Source organism: Mus caroli, chromosome 2, assembly GCF_900094665.2.
Source record: "Mus caroli chromosome 2, CAROLI_EIJ_v1.1, whole genome shotgun sequence".
In the NCBI taxonomy this organism is placed as follows: Eukaryota; Metazoa; Chordata; class Mammalia; order Rodentia; family Muridae; genus Mus; species Mus caroli.
In genome coordinates this window covers 96,990,559-97,008,162 of record NC_034571.1, presented here as the reverse complement: position 1 = coordinate 97,008,162, position 17,604 = coordinate 96,990,559, and the positions used below count along the sequence as shown (strand labels likewise).

General features: G+C 47.5%; 1 protein-coding gene across 1 annotated transcript in view; it reads right to left on the bottom strand.

Annotated features, from left to right (window-relative positions):
* Positions 1-17,604, bottom strand: part of Abtb2 (ankyrin repeat and BTB domain containing 2) — a 151,643-nt gene that overhangs the window by 20,219 nt on the left and 113,820 nt on the right. Inside the window, exon 3 of the mRNA XM_021179050.2 lies at positions 14,406-14,619. Coding sequence (XP_021034709.1) covers positions 14,406-14,619 — 214 coding nt within the window. The remainder of the gene's footprint in view (positions 1-14,405; positions 14,620-17,604) is intronic.

Genomic DNA, 17,604 nt, shown 5'->3' with positions numbered 1-17,604 from the left:
GTGCTGAAATGCAGTTGGCTGCAGGGCCAGGCCCAGGGCCGGGAGCCCCAGTCAGGCCGAGGAAAGCCCCTCTGCGCAGCCATCTGCCTGCTGAGACAATGTGGGACCTGATACCTTAGAGTAGCCATTCTTACATATTTTTGGTCTCAAGTCCCTTGTTATACTCCAAAAAGTTACTGAAACCCTCAAAGGGCTTGCCCTGATCTTCTACGATACCAACAAGAAGTAAAACAGAGAAAATGCGGAAACACACAAATACTTTCCACAAGCTATCACAGCGACAATATCATGTTGAAAAGCCTCTGGAAAACTCCCTTGGACATTGTGCAAAAAATGAAATTGAAAATCAAACATCACATTCTTTTAAAACAAATTTGACCATGTACTCTCCTGGCAAGTGTCTTCAGGGTTCCAGAGGTGGCCATAATTTGAGGACTTCTGCTTCAAAACATCACACCAGGCACCAGGTACTGGTGCTGCTGGTTACAAGTCTTTTTATTTTTTATTTTTCTTTCTTTGTGAGAGGGCGGTGGGAGTTGTGTGTGTGTGTGTCACTATGAAGCCCTAAAATCCAGGCTGGGTCAGAACTCACTATATAGACCAGGTTGGCCCTAAACTCACAGAAGTCTGCCTCCCTCTGCCTCTTGAGGGATGGCTTAAAAGCATGTGCTACCACACCTAGCACTGTGCCGGACTAGTTCACTGTCTAGACTCAGTAGGGAAGAGAGACTCTCAACTGGGGAACTGTCCAGGTCAGACTTGCCTGTGCCCATGTCTGTGAGAGACTGTCTCGATCAAAGACTGACGAGGGGGTCCTAGCTCACTGTGGACAACACCATCCCTAGGCAGATAAGTCTGGACACCCTACCAAGAAAGCCAGCTGAGTACGAGGCGGTAAGCCATGCTCCTCCATGGGTTTTGTGTGAGTTTCTGTCCTGGCTTCCCTCAATGACAAACTGTAACTTGCAAGATGAAATAAACCTTTCCTTTGGTCAGGGTGTGTCATCATAGCATCAGAAAAGACAGCAAGCATAGTGTGTAAGGATGACACTGCCCGGGGCTGGAACTCTGTCCTGATAGCACACAGTCTCTGTGAACCCTGACATAGCATAGGGCTTTCACATCCACCCATCGATCAGGGTCCTGAAGACCCAGGATCCTCATGGGCAGCATCCTCCCTGGAAGAAAGTTCTAGTGGCTTCAGTACCACTGAACCAGTTATGGAACCTCAGGCAGGCCACTGACCTCTGTGGACCCAGCTTTCTATTAAGAGAGAGGTCAGGTTAGTGCTCATACATTTTCTTCCACGGTCAGAACTCTTCCTTACATGTAGAATCTTCACTGCAGTAACCGTACCTACGGACCTGAGAAAGAGGGGACAGTTCTGGAGGAAGACTGACTGGCTGGCTGGCTGGGATCAGGTGTTTCTCACTGGTCAAAACCCTGTGACTGTACCAGTAGCTTCACTTCTTCTAGTCACAATTTCTATATGAATAAAATGGGTCTAAATTATAGGAGTACCTCCCAAGACAGCTGTAAGTATATACACAAAGTGCTTAGCAGAAGAACATTGGGGACGTGGTAATGTTCTCCATAAACGTTAAGTATTCTTACTGCTTTAGTATCTGTTGATAGGGAAAACACATAATAGAAAAAAATAGGCCATAGGAATCTGGCTGCCTCAGCTCCAGCCTTCTTACAGGTCAGCTGACTCCCTGCCTTCTCCCTGCCAGCAAGCATAAACACGTAAGCCTGCAGGCAGGCTGCCCACTATCCACTCAAGCCCAGCTCATAAAAAGAGAAAACAAATGCAACCACTATGTTGAGAGTGAGCTACAAAGTTTCTGGAGGCACAATCTCTTGCCTTGGCAATAAAGAAACTTACACAGGAGGTGACTACAAGAAACATAGTCATAGAGGGTTGTGGGTCACTAACATGTGGTGGTAGGGTACAATTTTAAGGGACCAGAAGCTCCTAAAACACACTGGTGCTATTTGTGCCTAATCAGTCTCTGCCTCTGTCTCTCTGTCTGTCTGTCTGTCTGTCTTTTCTCTCTCTCTCTCTCTCTCTCTCTCTCTCTCTCTCTCTCTCACACACACACACACACACACACAAAGCTTTTTAATGTCTTGCTTTTGCAAGGTTCCTGCAGCCTGGAAAGGCCTGCCCCTGCACATGTATGATTTATTAGGACAACAGTTCTGTAAGCAATGTCTTAACATGGAACAGGAAACGCCTCCAATTTCTAGTTCAAAGCAAGCTCTGTTCCTTCTTGAGGTAGAAAGGGGCCTTGGAACAAGAGTCAGGTTGATAGATGGGCACTGGCCTGTACCTATGGGCTATGTAGTCCAAACCCTGGGCAGAAGAAAGTCTTATGCCTCTGTCCCCAACCTGGCGTGCTGAGGTCTGTACCTCTTTGAATCTCGTACAGGAAGAACGGGGGAGAAGAACAGGAGATGCCTACTGACCAAGGCTATGAGAGCGGGCACCAGCTTCACTGTGGGAAGGTTTGCTTGCCTGGGTGTAGGAGCATGGCAACTCATAGGCTGGAGGGTAGGGACTGGACATCAGTTTAAGATTTACTCCCATGGATATTTCTCCATCATCTTTAAGTAATACCTCACTCAGCCTGAGAGCATTTGAAGCCTAAGAAAGGAGGAGCCAGGGAGCTTGCAGGCTGAGACAGGGGGCTGCTACTGTGCTTTTTCTTTTTGGCCTCAGATCTCAGTTTCTCCAGTTTTGCTCCACCTTCAGCAGGAGGCACAGTAGAGCTATGGGGCTGCTTGGATGAGTTCCTCTTTCCACAGACCTCACTGTGAAGCATGCTGTACACTCTTGCCTTCCATCCCACCATGGGCAGGCACGGAGCAGGAGAGAAATGTTGTGAAGATTGCCAGATTTTTCCACCAAGTGAAGATTCCACAGACAGAAACTTCTCTAGAAGTGTTGGGGTTGGCTCTGAAATGCCAGCCTGAGGCCTTCTTCATGGTTTCCCTAAGACTTCCAGAGCTGCTGTGGCCCCAAACCAAGCCAAACGCCCATGTAGAATAAAGCCAATATTGTCTTACTGAAGTCAGATTCCAACCCAGCACAAAGGAAGGGATTCTAGTTTGCCTCACATCTTGGACTAATTATTTTCCTAGAATTGCTTGGTAAACCAGGATGGTTTGGCTTAGCTTAGAGTAGGAGCTAAGCACGTTTCTCTCCCTGGACCCCCAGGCCTGTGTCCCCCTGGCTGAGCCTCACTGCCTCAGAACAACTGGGCTGATCTTAGCAGAATCCCTGTTTGGAATCAGGTGACTTCTGTTGAAGGTGGGGCTTTGGCTTTCTGGGGGTGGGGCCGATACGGTTTCTTATGAAAACTCATCTGGTACAGATTAGAGGAACTAGAAACCGCTTGCCAGATATGCTACACATGTGATGATTTCTAGGTTTTTGTTGTTTTGTGAGTGCTTGGGATTGAACTCAGGTCCTTGTGCATGTTAAGCAAGTGCTCTACCACAGAGTTATAACCCAGGCTTCTAGGGTACTGTTTGTTTGTTTGCTTGTTTTTGAGATGAAGTCTTTTTATGTAGCCCTAACCGGCCCAGAGCTCACTTTGTAGGTCAGGTGAACAGGCTGCTTCATACTTGATCCTTCTGACTCTGACTCTCTAGTCCTGGGATTACAGGTGTATATGCCATGGCTGGCTTCCCTCCACTTTGCTATTTTGTTGTCCAGGCTGGCCTTGAATGCTGGAGTTCAAGTGAGTCCTTGTATCAGCGCACCAGGATTGGGGTGGATAGCCTTACCAGACTAAAACTAATATGATATTTGAATTTCAAACATGGCCTAGTCACAGCGAGATATGATCCTTCTCTGGCCTCTTGCTAGTGGTGGCTCTAGAGGTCTCCAAGGAATCTGTCAGCAATGGAATGTGCAGTCAACTGTATGACAACTGGGACATAAGGATGAAAAGACAATCACTAATGAATAGTGTTTATAGAACAGGTAATTTTAAGTCCCTTACGTCCTACTAATTAATCATCACTTTATAAAGCAGGTACTCTTTAAAGTGTGTACTCTTTTTGTTTTGTTTTGTTTTTTTTTTGTTTTTCGAGACAGGGTTTCTCTGTGTAGCTCTGGCTGTCCTGGAACTTACTTTGTAGACCAGGCTGGTCTCGAACTCAGAAATCCACCTGCTTCTGCCTCCCAAGTGCTGGGATTAAAGGCGTGCGCCACCACGCCCGGCTTAAAGTGTGTACTCTTGCACATGGGCAAACAGAGGACCCAGTGCTATTCATGAAGCAGCGGCAGAGATGGGCTGTGAACCAGGAAGTGTACATCCTCCAAGGCCCTTCTCAGAATGCATTTCATGACCACTCAGTTTGTCCTGTAGCTCTGTTTTTATTTTGGTTTAATTTTACAAATTATTCCTTGATTCTACCAAGATGTGACCCATCTCACAATGAGAGGGGCATCTGTAATATGTCTCCCACTCTGGACCACTTTTGAGAGAGAAGGGAAGTGCTGTTGCCAACACAGGGATGGCCAGGGATAAAGAGGCACTTCATCCTCACAGTGTTAGGGCACTTGACTAGAGAATCTTTGTCCACAGAGGTCCCTCTGCCTGATCCACACTACCTGTTGCGCAAGGGCATTTCCTCCCACCCACCAGCTTGGCATACCTCCATGCTCCCCTTCAGCAACATGCCCTATGACATACAGGGCTTACCAGGTTTGTATTCTTTTATTTGTGTGGGATTTTGTGGGCTTTTCCCTTGAGTACAATTTTTCTAAGGCTAACTGTCATCTCCTGCCATCTTTCAGCAAAGAAACTCCATTAGGAGCCATCTACTGAGTTTATAACAAAGGGCATATTTCTTTTTTTTTTTTTTTTTTTTTTTTTTTTTGAGACAGGGTTTCTCTGTATAGCCCTGGCTGTCCTGGAACTCACTTTGTAGACCAGGCTGGCCTCGAACTCAGAAATCTGCCTGCCTCTGCCTCCCAAGTGCTGGGATTAAAGGCGTGCGCCACCACGCCCGGCTGAAAGGGCATATTTCTTATTCAGCCCTTGGGTCATGTTCTCAGGGGTCCATTCTCTCCTGAGCTGCACCCTGAAGGTAAAGAGAGACTTCCTAGTCTTTTGTTCCTGAAGGCTTCAGGTAACTTGAATATTCGTTTTGGATAAAAACAGTTAATTCCTAGATAAAAATCTGGGAATGTCCCATGAGGACTTCCCAGAACCAGGCAGACTGGTAGCTCTAGGAAAGTAGCTGGAAAACTGGGATAAGGCAGGAAAGGGAGAGGCAGATGTGGTGATGTGGTTGTGCTAACATGCAGCCTTGAGTTATGATGGAAAGAGCACACCCGGCCTCGACTCCTGGGGGTATCTTATGTGGGTGAGGAGGTCTAGGTGCCAATGGAGACTACATGCAGGCCGCCACCACACCCTTTTCCACGCAGCAGGGAGGGCCTTAAGCCTTCATAGTTGAGGCTATCAGATCCATTCTCAGGCTAGCATGTCTTGGCATTGTTGCTGGACTGATCCAGCAGGCCAGGGTATCACTGCTACCCACACACATGGGGTGGTAGGACTGTGACAGCAAACCTTTCTCAACTCCTGGGAGGTGTAGCTTTCTTGGACGATAGGTCACACGTCATCCACAGGGCCCAGTGCTGCCATATGCCAGAGACCCAATTTCTCTTTCCACACTTGCATGACACAGCTGACTACGGACCATACATTCTCTCACCATCTAAAAGTCAGATAGGCAAGGACTTCCAACCTATGAAAATACTCTTTTCTCTTGTGGGCACTTGCCACAGCTCATTGGACTCTGCCAGGAAGGTAGCCTAATCAGGATCCCAGGGCTCAGTTGTTCTCAAGACAACTTCATATTTATCCCACAGACATCTACCTGATGGGCCGGGGAACATCGTGGAGTTTTTGAGCTAGGCCCTGGAAATGGGTATTTCTATTCAAATGTAGCTGAGTGAAAACATATTATATCTGCTTCCCCAGTCACCCACGGTCTAGGGAAAAAAGGTGACACATATGGAGCTTCTAAAAATTTCTGGGAAACAACCTATGTTGAACTTAGGGTAGACAGAGATGACCTCATGTAGAGAGGAATTCCTGATAGGTAAATAGTGACCCTTGGATGGGGTGGGGATGTGGATGGGAGGCAGCATGTGTTCTACCACAGTCAGAAATGAGGAAGGAAAGACAGGCTCCCGTGCTGGATTTAACTCTGCTTTCTACACCAATAGCCCAACTGCAGCCTTGTGAATACTCGGCACAGACTTCTGACTTGCATACTATATTGCTAGGATCTGGGCACCAACTTATGCCAAGCAAGCCTGAGGCCATTTGCATATCACCTTTGACCCTTCAGCTGCTTGCTAGAGAGGTTTGTCATGAGTTCGTGTCTTACCAGTGTGAAAGCCAAGGCACATCACTCAGGTCATATAGTAGTCAAACCATAACTAGACTGGCCCTTAGAAAACATGACAAATGTACTGGGCACATTGAACCTGCTGGCCAATAGAGAAGTAGGAGGTGTAATGGGACACCTCCGTGGGCCATGTACCCATGCTGCCCAGACTCCATCTTTGTACTCACAACCTCGACAGACTCTGAACTGGAAGCTGGACACCAGCGCCTCAAAGAGTGCACTCAAAGTATTAAAAACCCCATTCCAAAACTGCATATACTAAACATGGGAAAGGGAGGGGGCAGGGCAAGCCACAGCCAGCTGAGAGGCTGCTTGTCTGGGTTGTGTGGGAAGGAATAAATCTAAGGAGATGCCTGGAAGGCAGGTGAGGGCAGGCCAGAAAACGAGCCTGGTCTGGCTCTTGATCTGCCAAAGCTCCTAGCTGCTCTCACTGTCAGGGTCTGAACCATCTCCAGAAGGGCCTCGGAAGCACCTCAAAATGCAGGATCAGTTCCCTTGAGAGGGAGGACTTCCCCATACGAGGCACTCTCAGAAACACAGCCACACTACAGACAAAAGGGATTGTTGCTGTCATGTAACTCCAAATGAATGAAGCCTGGGCTGGGCAGTTCCCAGTCTTCTTTTTTTGTGTGTGTGAAGACTGGCGGTTGCAACAATGGGACAGGAAGTCCCAGGCAACGGGCAGCCCGCAGGGGCACTTGTCAGAGGCCTGGCCAGGATCCTGTTCTGTCTCCATACTCTATTATCTGGCACTGCCACTTTCTTTGTCTGCTCCAAATTCCTGGCTCGCTCCTTCTCGGATGTTGGCAGATGCCCACATTCAGGCTGGCCACCCAGAGCTAGCAAACTAAGTCTGATGGGAAGCAGTTGAGAGCCAGCCACCCATGTCACAGTGGAGGGGAGGGAGCTGGTGGAGAGGTCCGAGATTTGCCCTCTCAGTCTGGGGAAGGCAAGAGATAGTGCAGAGTAAGAAGTCCCTGGTTTGTTATAATCAGAATTCCCGGCCTGAACTCTACTCTGCCTCTTTCTTTCTAGCTGAGACCTTGGCACGTCTGGGTCCTCCTCGGGCCCCCAGGTCCTGCTCAGACCTACAGTCTGCCGTAAATGGGAACAAGAAAAGTTTCCTCCAAGAGCTATGGGCAAGGAACTGTTAGGGAGCTGTGTAAAGTGCTTCAGAGACTGTCAGGCATGAACTTAATGTTGAGAGTCTACACAAAATCCCTTAATGTTCTCTAAGAATGATGCATCCTGGACTGCCATCCTGAAGTGCCATCAGAAGTGACTACTGACTCCCCTCCCCTCTGGAGTGTGGGTAAGATAGAGTAATATATTCTACTGAGATGAATTCTTGCTTCTTACCGAAACAACAAAGATAATCAAATCAGATCATAGCTCCTAGGTATGCATTGGCAGCAGGTCACACACAGGTACCATGGTAGCTGAACCTTAATGAGCAGGAGGCCAGGAACACAATACAAATGAATGTTGGGAAATGACTGATAGTTTGCCTGGCCAGAGAAAATCAAGGCTGTTGAATATTCTGAATCCCTGGATAGTAGTCTAAACTCTAATACATCTACAAACACTTTAGTTTCAAACAATTCTCACCTCACCTTAGGTCTCAACTTGGGACACCTGGTCTACCTCCATCCTCTTTGCTCCTCACCAGGTTCCTTACCTACTGCTGAGTTATAAGAAAGTAAAGACAGACACTGAAGAGGGAGGTATACTAGCAAAGGGGAAAAATACGCACTTTGAGTAGATATGATTTTTAAGCTTACCAATGTTTTGGGATTATCTGTGAACTAAACATGACTATTTTAGTCCTTCCATAAGTTTATGATAATAACATCTGCACAGTTCATTAGCAGCTACCACATATGGGGAGCTTATACTGTGTATTACCTTATTTGATCTCCATGAAGTCAGTTGGAAATAGGTCAAGTCATTTCTACTTCAAGTAAGAGGTTTAGGAAATTAAATGCTTGCAGTCACATATCTGGTAAATGATAAATCAGGAACCCCTTTGCCCTAACTTCACAGACCCCAACCATTAGATGCCATTGGCTATTTTGCTAGCTGAAGACAATATTTAATAATTTGTATTTCAGGAACTGATCTATGTCAGAAACAAGGAAGACTCATGATGTTTACATTTTCAAGGGGTGAGAAATGGCCAAACAAGTAGATTAACACTTAAACAAGATCATTTCAAAAAGAAAAAAGAGGGAGAGATGACAGGGAATGTGTGTTGGATGGGAGAGACAGCTCTCCATGTGATATGAAAACTACATACCAGTCCTTTTGGAGGTTACTGGCAATGCAAAGTGGGGAACATGGAAGCAATACTTAAATCACTCAATAGCTATTATTTCATTTACTTCCATTTTGGGTAAACAGATGGAGATTTAATGCACAAAAAGCGGGGAAGAGGCAGGGAGAAAAGAGCTTAACATTGCAAATCTTCTTGAAGTGGTATTTAAGGGAATCACAAGTCAGTAGCATGAAGCTCCCATCACCATCATCTCTATTATGTGATAAGAAAACACTTTCGCAAGCTGAGCAAAAGATTAACGAGCCACTTAGACTCAACGAACACCAACCGGTGGGTGCCTCCGAACATCACCCTTCTGCATCTGGAACAGAACAAAGGAAAATAGATGCCTGACCTCACTGTGGGGCTCATCTGTGTAAGTAAGGGTCATGTCCCCAGAACTTGGGGCGCCATCTAAAGAAGCAGGCCTGGAATTTCATATTACCAAGAAGGAACAGTCTCTGGGAATCAGAGGAAGAAACGCTGAACTGGACTCTTAGAACACACCTCCGAGGATATGCTCACCAATGGCAAACTACTAACCCACAGCCTGACATTGAAACATTTGCTAAATAGGAACTGGTAATGACTGGGGGTTAGGTGGAGGTGCCCTACCAAAGTTTTGTTCTTTTAAAGTGTGAACTCATTTGCCATGATATTTGCATCTGGGAATACCAGAAGCCCTATGTTTTGTTGTTTAAGCCATGCTTAAGTCATCGTTTTCTCTGGTTGTGTTGTGAGAGCTATTTAAAGTCCTTGGTCTGATCTGCCAGGGTCTTTCAACAATTCTAGCCTTCTCAGAGATTATCCTTAATGTGGTAATGAAGACTTCACATATACCACATGCCAGACACTGTTATATATATTTATATATTAATCTTAGAGCATCCTGAAGTTGCTACTATTGTTCCTATGCTAAACAGAATTGAGACGTAAAGCTGAAATGACAGGCATGAGGCCATCTGGTTTGGGGATTTGAAGCTAGGCAGGCTTTGATCCAGAGAGCCAACCTAACACACTGCCACAAAATTCAAGCTTCCTCTCACACTGATGGCTGAAGGTTCTGAAATGCAGCAAGGCTGAGTTCAAAAAGTGTATCTTTGAACACAACTTTATTCTTTAGATAAGACTACACCAACTGAATGAAGACTCAATGTCCATCAAGGTTCCATCCCAGTACAGACACTCTTGGTTTAGGGTCTGAGATACTGGCAAAAGCCTCTGGAGGAGGTCTCCCTCTACAAAGAGGCACTATGTAGAGCTGAGGGAGGGAGGTCAGGAACTGCAGCTAGGGCCCAAGTTTTGAGCAAATAGCCTGGTAGCCACCCACTGTAACTGCCACTCTTTCTCCCTGGCCTTACTTTTTCAGGGTCCTGGGCTCTGATGCACAGGTCTGGTCACCTTACCCCAATCTGACCCTGAACATTTAACTCTGTCTCTCCTTCCATTCTTAATGACTGATGACATCTTCCAGCAATTTGCTGGCAAGAGAACAGGTCTCTTGCCTCCCATGCATGTCTATACAGTCCTCCTTCTCCTCATTCCTCAGGATGGTTATAGTCTAGGCTACCACCCCAGCTGGCCAACCCTCTGCCTCCAGGCATTACCACCATCAAGGACCACATGGCCAGATGGTTGCCCATCCTCTTCCAGGCCTCAGGGGAGGGAGCCACAGACTCCTGGATCCCTGACAGGAGCTTCTTTCACTTTCTAAGCTTAATCTCTTGGTGACACACCCCACAGGGGAGCAGCTGTGACTAATCCTGTGTTCTAGGCCCTGCCTTGTGTGTCTGGCTGGTGCTGCGACACTGAGCTGCCAGAGAGCAAGGCATCCTGGGAGGGCAGAGCTCTCAAGGGTAACAAGTGGGGTCCTGGTAGAGAAGAGGCAGGTAAGGCTAGAGGGGCCTTGAGGGGGTAGACCTGAAAGCTGGGGCGCACTCATGATGTCTGAGAGCCTTGGGGTCAGGGAGAAGAGAGATCTGAAACACTGTAAAAAGCCAAGGGCCCAGGGCTCAGGAGTATATAGTTCTAGTCTCTTCTAGTCATTCACCAGTTAGGCCCAGGCCTCATACACCACCCTTCTGAAAAATGTGATCATAAGAAACAGAAATGGGTAGAATGCTCTTTAAAAGGGCCATCATGATACATCTTACATCTCTCTCTCTCTCTCTCTCTCTCTCTCTCTCTCTCTCTCTCACTCACACACACACACACACACACACACACACACACTCTAGTGTAGAGTTATGTTCCCCGTCATGAGAGATATGTGGATGAACTCAGGACTCTGCCACAGAGTGTGTGCACACTATTCCTGGATGCTGCCTGATTCAGGTCAGTAGAAGGCTTTCCCACTCGTGTTTACAAGCCCTGCCCTGCATGTGACTCCAATTTCCTACTGTTTTTTCTTTTTTAACTCCCTTCCCAAGCACAGAGCTCACAGGTCTAGGGGAAGGTTGCCTTGCAGAGAGGTACTGAGGTCCCACTGAACAGTATAGGCTTCATAGGGAATGTAACAATGTGCTCCACACAAAAGGGATGCTAGCATGTTGCTGCTCTTTATCTGCAGAGCTATGGTCACTCAAGGTCCCTCCCTAGACGAAATCATAGTATATTTCTTATAACAAAAATAGAGAAGACTTGAATAGCCACACCGCCAAAATGAGTCCCCTTGGAATAAGGTGAATGCGATCACTTAAGAGTCCCAAAGAGACCCAGACATCAGTCCCCATGAAAGGACTTCAGGCCAGACCTTCACTGCCACACCTGGAATCACAGTCTCTGAGCAGTCTGGGTTGCATGCTTCTGAGATGAGCGAGGGGCAGGGCCTCAGGGGAGGAAGCAGGCCAAGTCAGGGGAGTATTGTGAGCTCACAAAAACAAAGCCCTAGGATCCCGGCAAACTCCAGTTACTGCACGGAGGCACATTTTCTCAGCTATTTGGTAAGGGTGTTGGGGTAGCAGAGACTCAAGGGGCTCTGAGGCCCAGCCCAGCACTGTCTCCACAGCCTCTAGGGTCTGTCGTGTCCAAGAAGGTCTGAGGCACAGCAGGGCCTACATCAGCAGGGGGGACCAGTTCACGAAGCACTGTGTACCTGGGATCGCGGAAGCATCTGCTTGTCTGTATTAAGATTTGAAAATTTTGAATTTCACTTCTCCCACAGTGGTGGTTCCAATTTCCTACCAATCTAATACTTGTTTGAAATGATTCATGGAAAAATACCTTTGTGACCAGTAGACTCAGGCTGCAGAGTGTGGTTTCTAGATAATTGGTTTCTAAACACATACACATGTGCCTGTTACTATTCAAACTCAGTGGCTACCACCACATGCAGATAATGGACTCCTGCCACAGAGGAGCCTGATGCTGCCTGTTAAGATCATGGGGGAGAGGGCACTGTATACCCCTATGGGCAAAGCCAGAGGGTGTTGGCACATAAATGCTTGGGTTGGGGTGGGGGTCACGGCCTGAGGACCTAGTAGCCCCAGCCCGGGGCAACAGGCTCTGCTCCTTGTTCAGTTTATCCAAGCTGGCTTTGCTGGGGGGCTGCGCTGGGCCTCACACCTCTCCGGAACCTTACTAAACAGCAAGCAGGTCTCCTCTCTCCTCTCTCTAACTCAGTCTGCCTAGCCCTTCCCAGCCAACTTTTGCAACCGCAACACTTTCTCCACAAAGCAGAAACAGCTGGGGAGCAGGGCCTGAGATCTGGCCCCGCCTCCCACTGTATGGGCTTGACTTTCAGAATGCCTTGGGTTCCAGCTGCAGCCTTGTTTGGGTCAGGCCCAGATGGGCCTCCTCAGTCATCCAGAGAGATAAAATGATGCTGACATCATAGTGATAACAGTAATAGCAACAATGATGATAGCATTTACTGCTGGCATTACTCCTGTGTGAGTGCCAGGCCACTGTCGTTTTATGTTTCTTCCAGTTACAGGCTATATGGTGCAGTGGTTATGAGCACAGCCTCTGTGGTCTTGGCTAGTTACTGAATCTTTCTGTGCCTCTATGTACTCATGTATAAAATGAACACCTCCTTCCTGGTAGAATGTGAAAGATAGGTACACACCCATAGTGTGCTCAGCATTGTGTCTGATACATAGTAAATACTCCCTGAGCACTGGCGGCCTTCCTGGAATCCTTACACAGGCTTCTTCACCACTCTATATTTACAGCTAAGGAAATGAAGCACCGTGAGGTTTAGAACCTTGCACAAAGGTCTCAAGGTTCACGAATGTCAGTGTTGTTATTTGTATACAAGCCATCCGTTCACAGCACTACATGCTCTGCTCCAAACATTGCTGTATGTTCTCAGGAGTACCAATGCTGCCTGGAAGCTGTCTGTAACCAACCAGGGCATGGAACTGTACCTCAGTGGGTAGACTAGGAGACTGTAGAGGCCCAGGAGAAGGGGGCTTCGCTGAGGAGCAGGCTGATGTGCCTGAAGACAGCAGTCAGCTGGGGAAGGCCTCAGACCACCCTTCTGTCAGGTGAAGCCCTGTATTGAGGGGTTTTCCCATGTAGAAGAACACAACTTCAAGCTCACAGGGTAAGTACATGCAGCACCAATATGTAAACACACACACGCACACACACGCACACACACATACACACACACACACACGCATACACACACACACATACACACATGCATACACACACACACACGCATATCTACACACACATATATATCTCAAATACACACATATTTGGTGGTTGGTGGGGGGCAGGTTTCTCTCCATGGCTATCTTAGAACTCACTATGTAGAACAAGCTGGCCTTGAACTCAGAGATCTGTCTGCCTTTGCCTCCTGAGTGCTGAGATTAAAGACATATACTACCATGCCCAGATTATATGGAGTGTATTTTTTTTTAAATATTTATTAAATTTTTAAGGCTGTTTTGTTATTTTAAGTGTGTGAATATTTTGCCTACATGCATGCCTGGTGCTTTCAAACCCCTTTAGACCGCTGAGACCTAGAGCTGCAGTCCTGTCCTCAGATTGACATGCCAGTCAGGCACCCCTTCTCAAGCTGCTCATTGGATCACCCTTGGGAAGCCCACACGTGCACATATGTTCAGCTTCAAAGGGCTGGAGCCCTGAAGACAACAAAAACCTGCCTTGGCCCCAGTGTTCTCACCTAAGAAACAAGCTGATGGGACCAAACATGCCCAAGATCCCTCTTATAATGACAGTGTCACTGTCATCCAAAGATGACATCCAAAGAGAGTGTGTGGTGACAGCTACCACAGATAGAGGGCCAGTTACCACTGTCCTTATGGCTTTTTCTCAAAGTGTGTGCTCACTCAGCCACACTGCCACCTTTCCAGATCTGCAAGGATGTCTCGTTTTGTAGAGGAAACTGAACTTTCAAAGAGCTGATCTAGCTGGTGCATGCTAAGCTGACCAACTCCAGGCTGAGACTAAAGCCCACTTCCCCAGCCTTGGTGACCCCATAACACATCTGCCCTGGGTAAAGAAATATATTACACATGGGACTCGAAATATCATATTGCACATGAGCCTTCATCTGTCTGAGCACCCAGGCCACCTTTGAGACCAGCTAGCCAGCTCCAGGAGACTGCTTGCACTGTTAGAAGATACATGGGTGTTGTGAGCATTTCCTACTTGGTGTCCAGGCAAAAATGATACCTACCGTTCATTATTCAGAGTCATTCTTGGGGGATCCAGGTTGGGGTTCTCCATGGACTCCATCTGTGGACACCTCAGGAAGTAGTAGAGTGTGTGGAGAGCATCGGGGGACCACGTGATGGGCTGTGGTGGCTGGCGGGCCTGGCGAGCAGGGCTGGTGCCTGGGCACAGGGGGTGGCGCCCCTGCATGTGGTGCATGGCTCGAGAGACCAGATCACCTGGGAAGGAGGAAAAGGACAAGTCTGAGCGCCCAGCCTACATTCTTCTAGGGTAGCAGTTCCCTTCACTTAGTATAATTACTGTTTACCCCAGAGTCAACAGGCTGAGGAGGAGACTGTCACCTAGATACACAATAGCAATTTGGTTTCCCTTTCATTTCCAGTCTTGCCTTAACAGCTGAATTACAAACACTTGGCAGGGCTGTCTTCCTCCAGAACTTATGCTAATGTGGTTTCCTTTTCAACATCTCCACTCTCTCCACCGCCCTAGGGGCCTTCCCTCAGTTCTCTGACCATGGGAACCAGCCAAAGCACAGGCCCTGTGGAGAGTCTCCCTTATGCTCTCTTGTGCAAACCCTGGGACTTTGGAAGATAATGGCTACCACCATCCATTGGACACTCAACAATTCATTATAAACCCAACTCAATCCTTACAGCGCTAAGGGTCAAGTATATCCGCACATGTCAGAGGCACTGAGACTTATTTGCTGAACATATCCTGACTCCATGTGTTCTGGTCACAAGAAAGCTGCAGTGAAGTATGTGGGCTGTCGGCTAGGTGACTCCAAAGCCCATGAACTTCATTGTGATAAGGGCTCTACCCTGACTTACTGGAATCTGTGGGGTCATAGGGCCCCATATCCTGTGTTGTGTTTCTGTCTTAGTCTTTTCAACATCCTAGCAGCCCCTGACAGGAAATGTCCCATCATTGTGTGAGGCCACAATGCTGAGAAAGGATGGTCTAAAACCGCCCCACGCACCTGCAGGCACCTCTGTTCTAGAACAAGTGCTGCCTTTGTGTTCTCCAAGCCTGAGAACTCAGGGTGTCTCTGCTGTGGGCTAGCCTCCCTGAATTCACAGAAGTCTCTCACAGATGGCCCTACCCACAGGAAGCCTTAGGGACCCAGCTAACTCTACAGAATAGCAGCAAGCATCAGGGTCTAACTGTGCATGTGGCATAACTCAATCAGCGAGACAATTCATTACTTTAACCAGTCAGCTTCCACCTCTCAGCTTATGGGTGTCTGATTCTGTATTTCTTGTGTTCCAGAGCCCTGCAGAGTCTCCCTCACACAAGCTGCTCAGAAATGCCTGATGAATAAAGGAAGTGGTACTGTGCATGCATTTCATTTTCATATACTACAACAGCTAAGGACTGACTTAAGCCTATTGACTGCCAAATTCTCCCAGTACAGTCACAGATAGCAACTAGCTACAAGCAGGGACGAATGACCACAACTGGAACACCTCACCCAGAAAGAGTCCTTCAGGTACTATCCCCAACCAAGGTGGACACTGTCTCTTCCCTGCTGATTCTCATTCCCCAAATCACAGTTAGTTGCCTGGGGACTCTTGCCAATTCCAGGGCCAAAAGTGCTGGTGAGAGTGGGGTCCCGATACTGACCCATGTCCACAGACTCTTGATTTCATTAATCTGGGGCAGGATCTGACACCTTTAATATGTAATATCATTTGGTGACTTGAATACTCAGCCTTAAAAACCATCACTGAGAAACCTGATCAGAGCTGATACTCCAGAGTCCAATACCTGTGGCTTCAGATCGAAGGTCAGCTACTTCTAGTCTGTGTACCTTAAATAATGATCAGAGCCTCAGTTTCCTTGTCTGTGAAATGGAGATGCTAGCACATAATCAATTTAGAGGAGTCAAAGGAGTAATAATTGAGATGCACTTAACCGCTTTGGAACCAACCCTTATTTATTAAAGCTGAGGAGAACACCAGCATCATTGACATCCTGTTATCAACATCCCTCCATCCTTCCTGAGCCTCCTGAAGTCCTCAGGACCACTACCTACAGCCACACACTGCCCCACAGTTTCCAAGACAAGAGGAGTCTGGTGCTGCAATGCCAGATCCCAGCCCTGCCCTGGGGCTCCTGGGTGGCAGAAACTGGCAGCAAAAGCAGCAGGAGGCTGTGCTTTGTCCAGCAGCCAGCACCAGCTGAGTTGGTGGCAGAAAGCCGAAACCTGGCTCCCTTTTCTCTGGGTCTAAATGTCATAACAGTTGGCGAAACACAGGACTACAAGAAAGAGAAATCAAAGTGTCTGAGATAGCATCAAAGAGATGCTGTGCTGAGATACTGCTCCAAGAGCTGGACAGGGTGAAAGCCATCAGCGCGGATGATTGTTAACCTTTCATGGTTATTGGTGGAGCTCCCTTCAGTAGCTCACTTCCAGCCAGAATGTAGGCAGAATGTAGGCAGCCAGAGAAGTAGCTGCTCCTGGAGCTTCCTCTAACGGCAAACAGGACACAGGGGCTCAGAGGTTCAGAAAACCCACCAAGGTGGCAGAGGAGAGGTCTGGCTTCCTCAATCTGATCCTTACTAAGGGCAGCTTTTCTCCAAGACCAAGGGACAGATGCCTGGAGACAACTCGGACAGGACTTGTGTAAAAGCCTAGTCATCTCCACAACCCATCTATGGCCAAAACCACAGCTTGCCTTGGATTCTCTCCTAGGGAAAATTTTAACCCCTGCCATTTTCTATTTAGGCTTTATGATAGACAGGAAAAAAAAAAAAAACCCAACAGTAACGAAAACAACAAACAAACCCCACAGGCAAAAATTTCATCTAATCTTTAGACTCACCTTGGAAGTAGGTACTTATTTCCATTATAGAAAAAGAGGAACTACGCTACCAGGAGTTTAAGAATGGGTCACAGCTGCAAACTAGCATGAAAGTTAGTTAGAACTGGGCCTGGGGCCTCCCCTCCCCTCCCATGCTCTGTGAACTGAGACAGGCCACTCGCTGGTACCAGCCACGAACCTGTTAGTAGTTCACAGTTTAATTCTAAATAGGAAGAGTGAATTTTTAAGGAGATTCCCATAGGGGCTGGGGATGTAGCTCATTTGGTAGAGTACTGCCTAGCATGCATGAAACCCAGGGTTTGATCTTCACCGTGGAATAAACCTGGGGCATGATGGTACATGTCTATAATACCAGCTCTTAGAGGAGTGGGGGGGGGG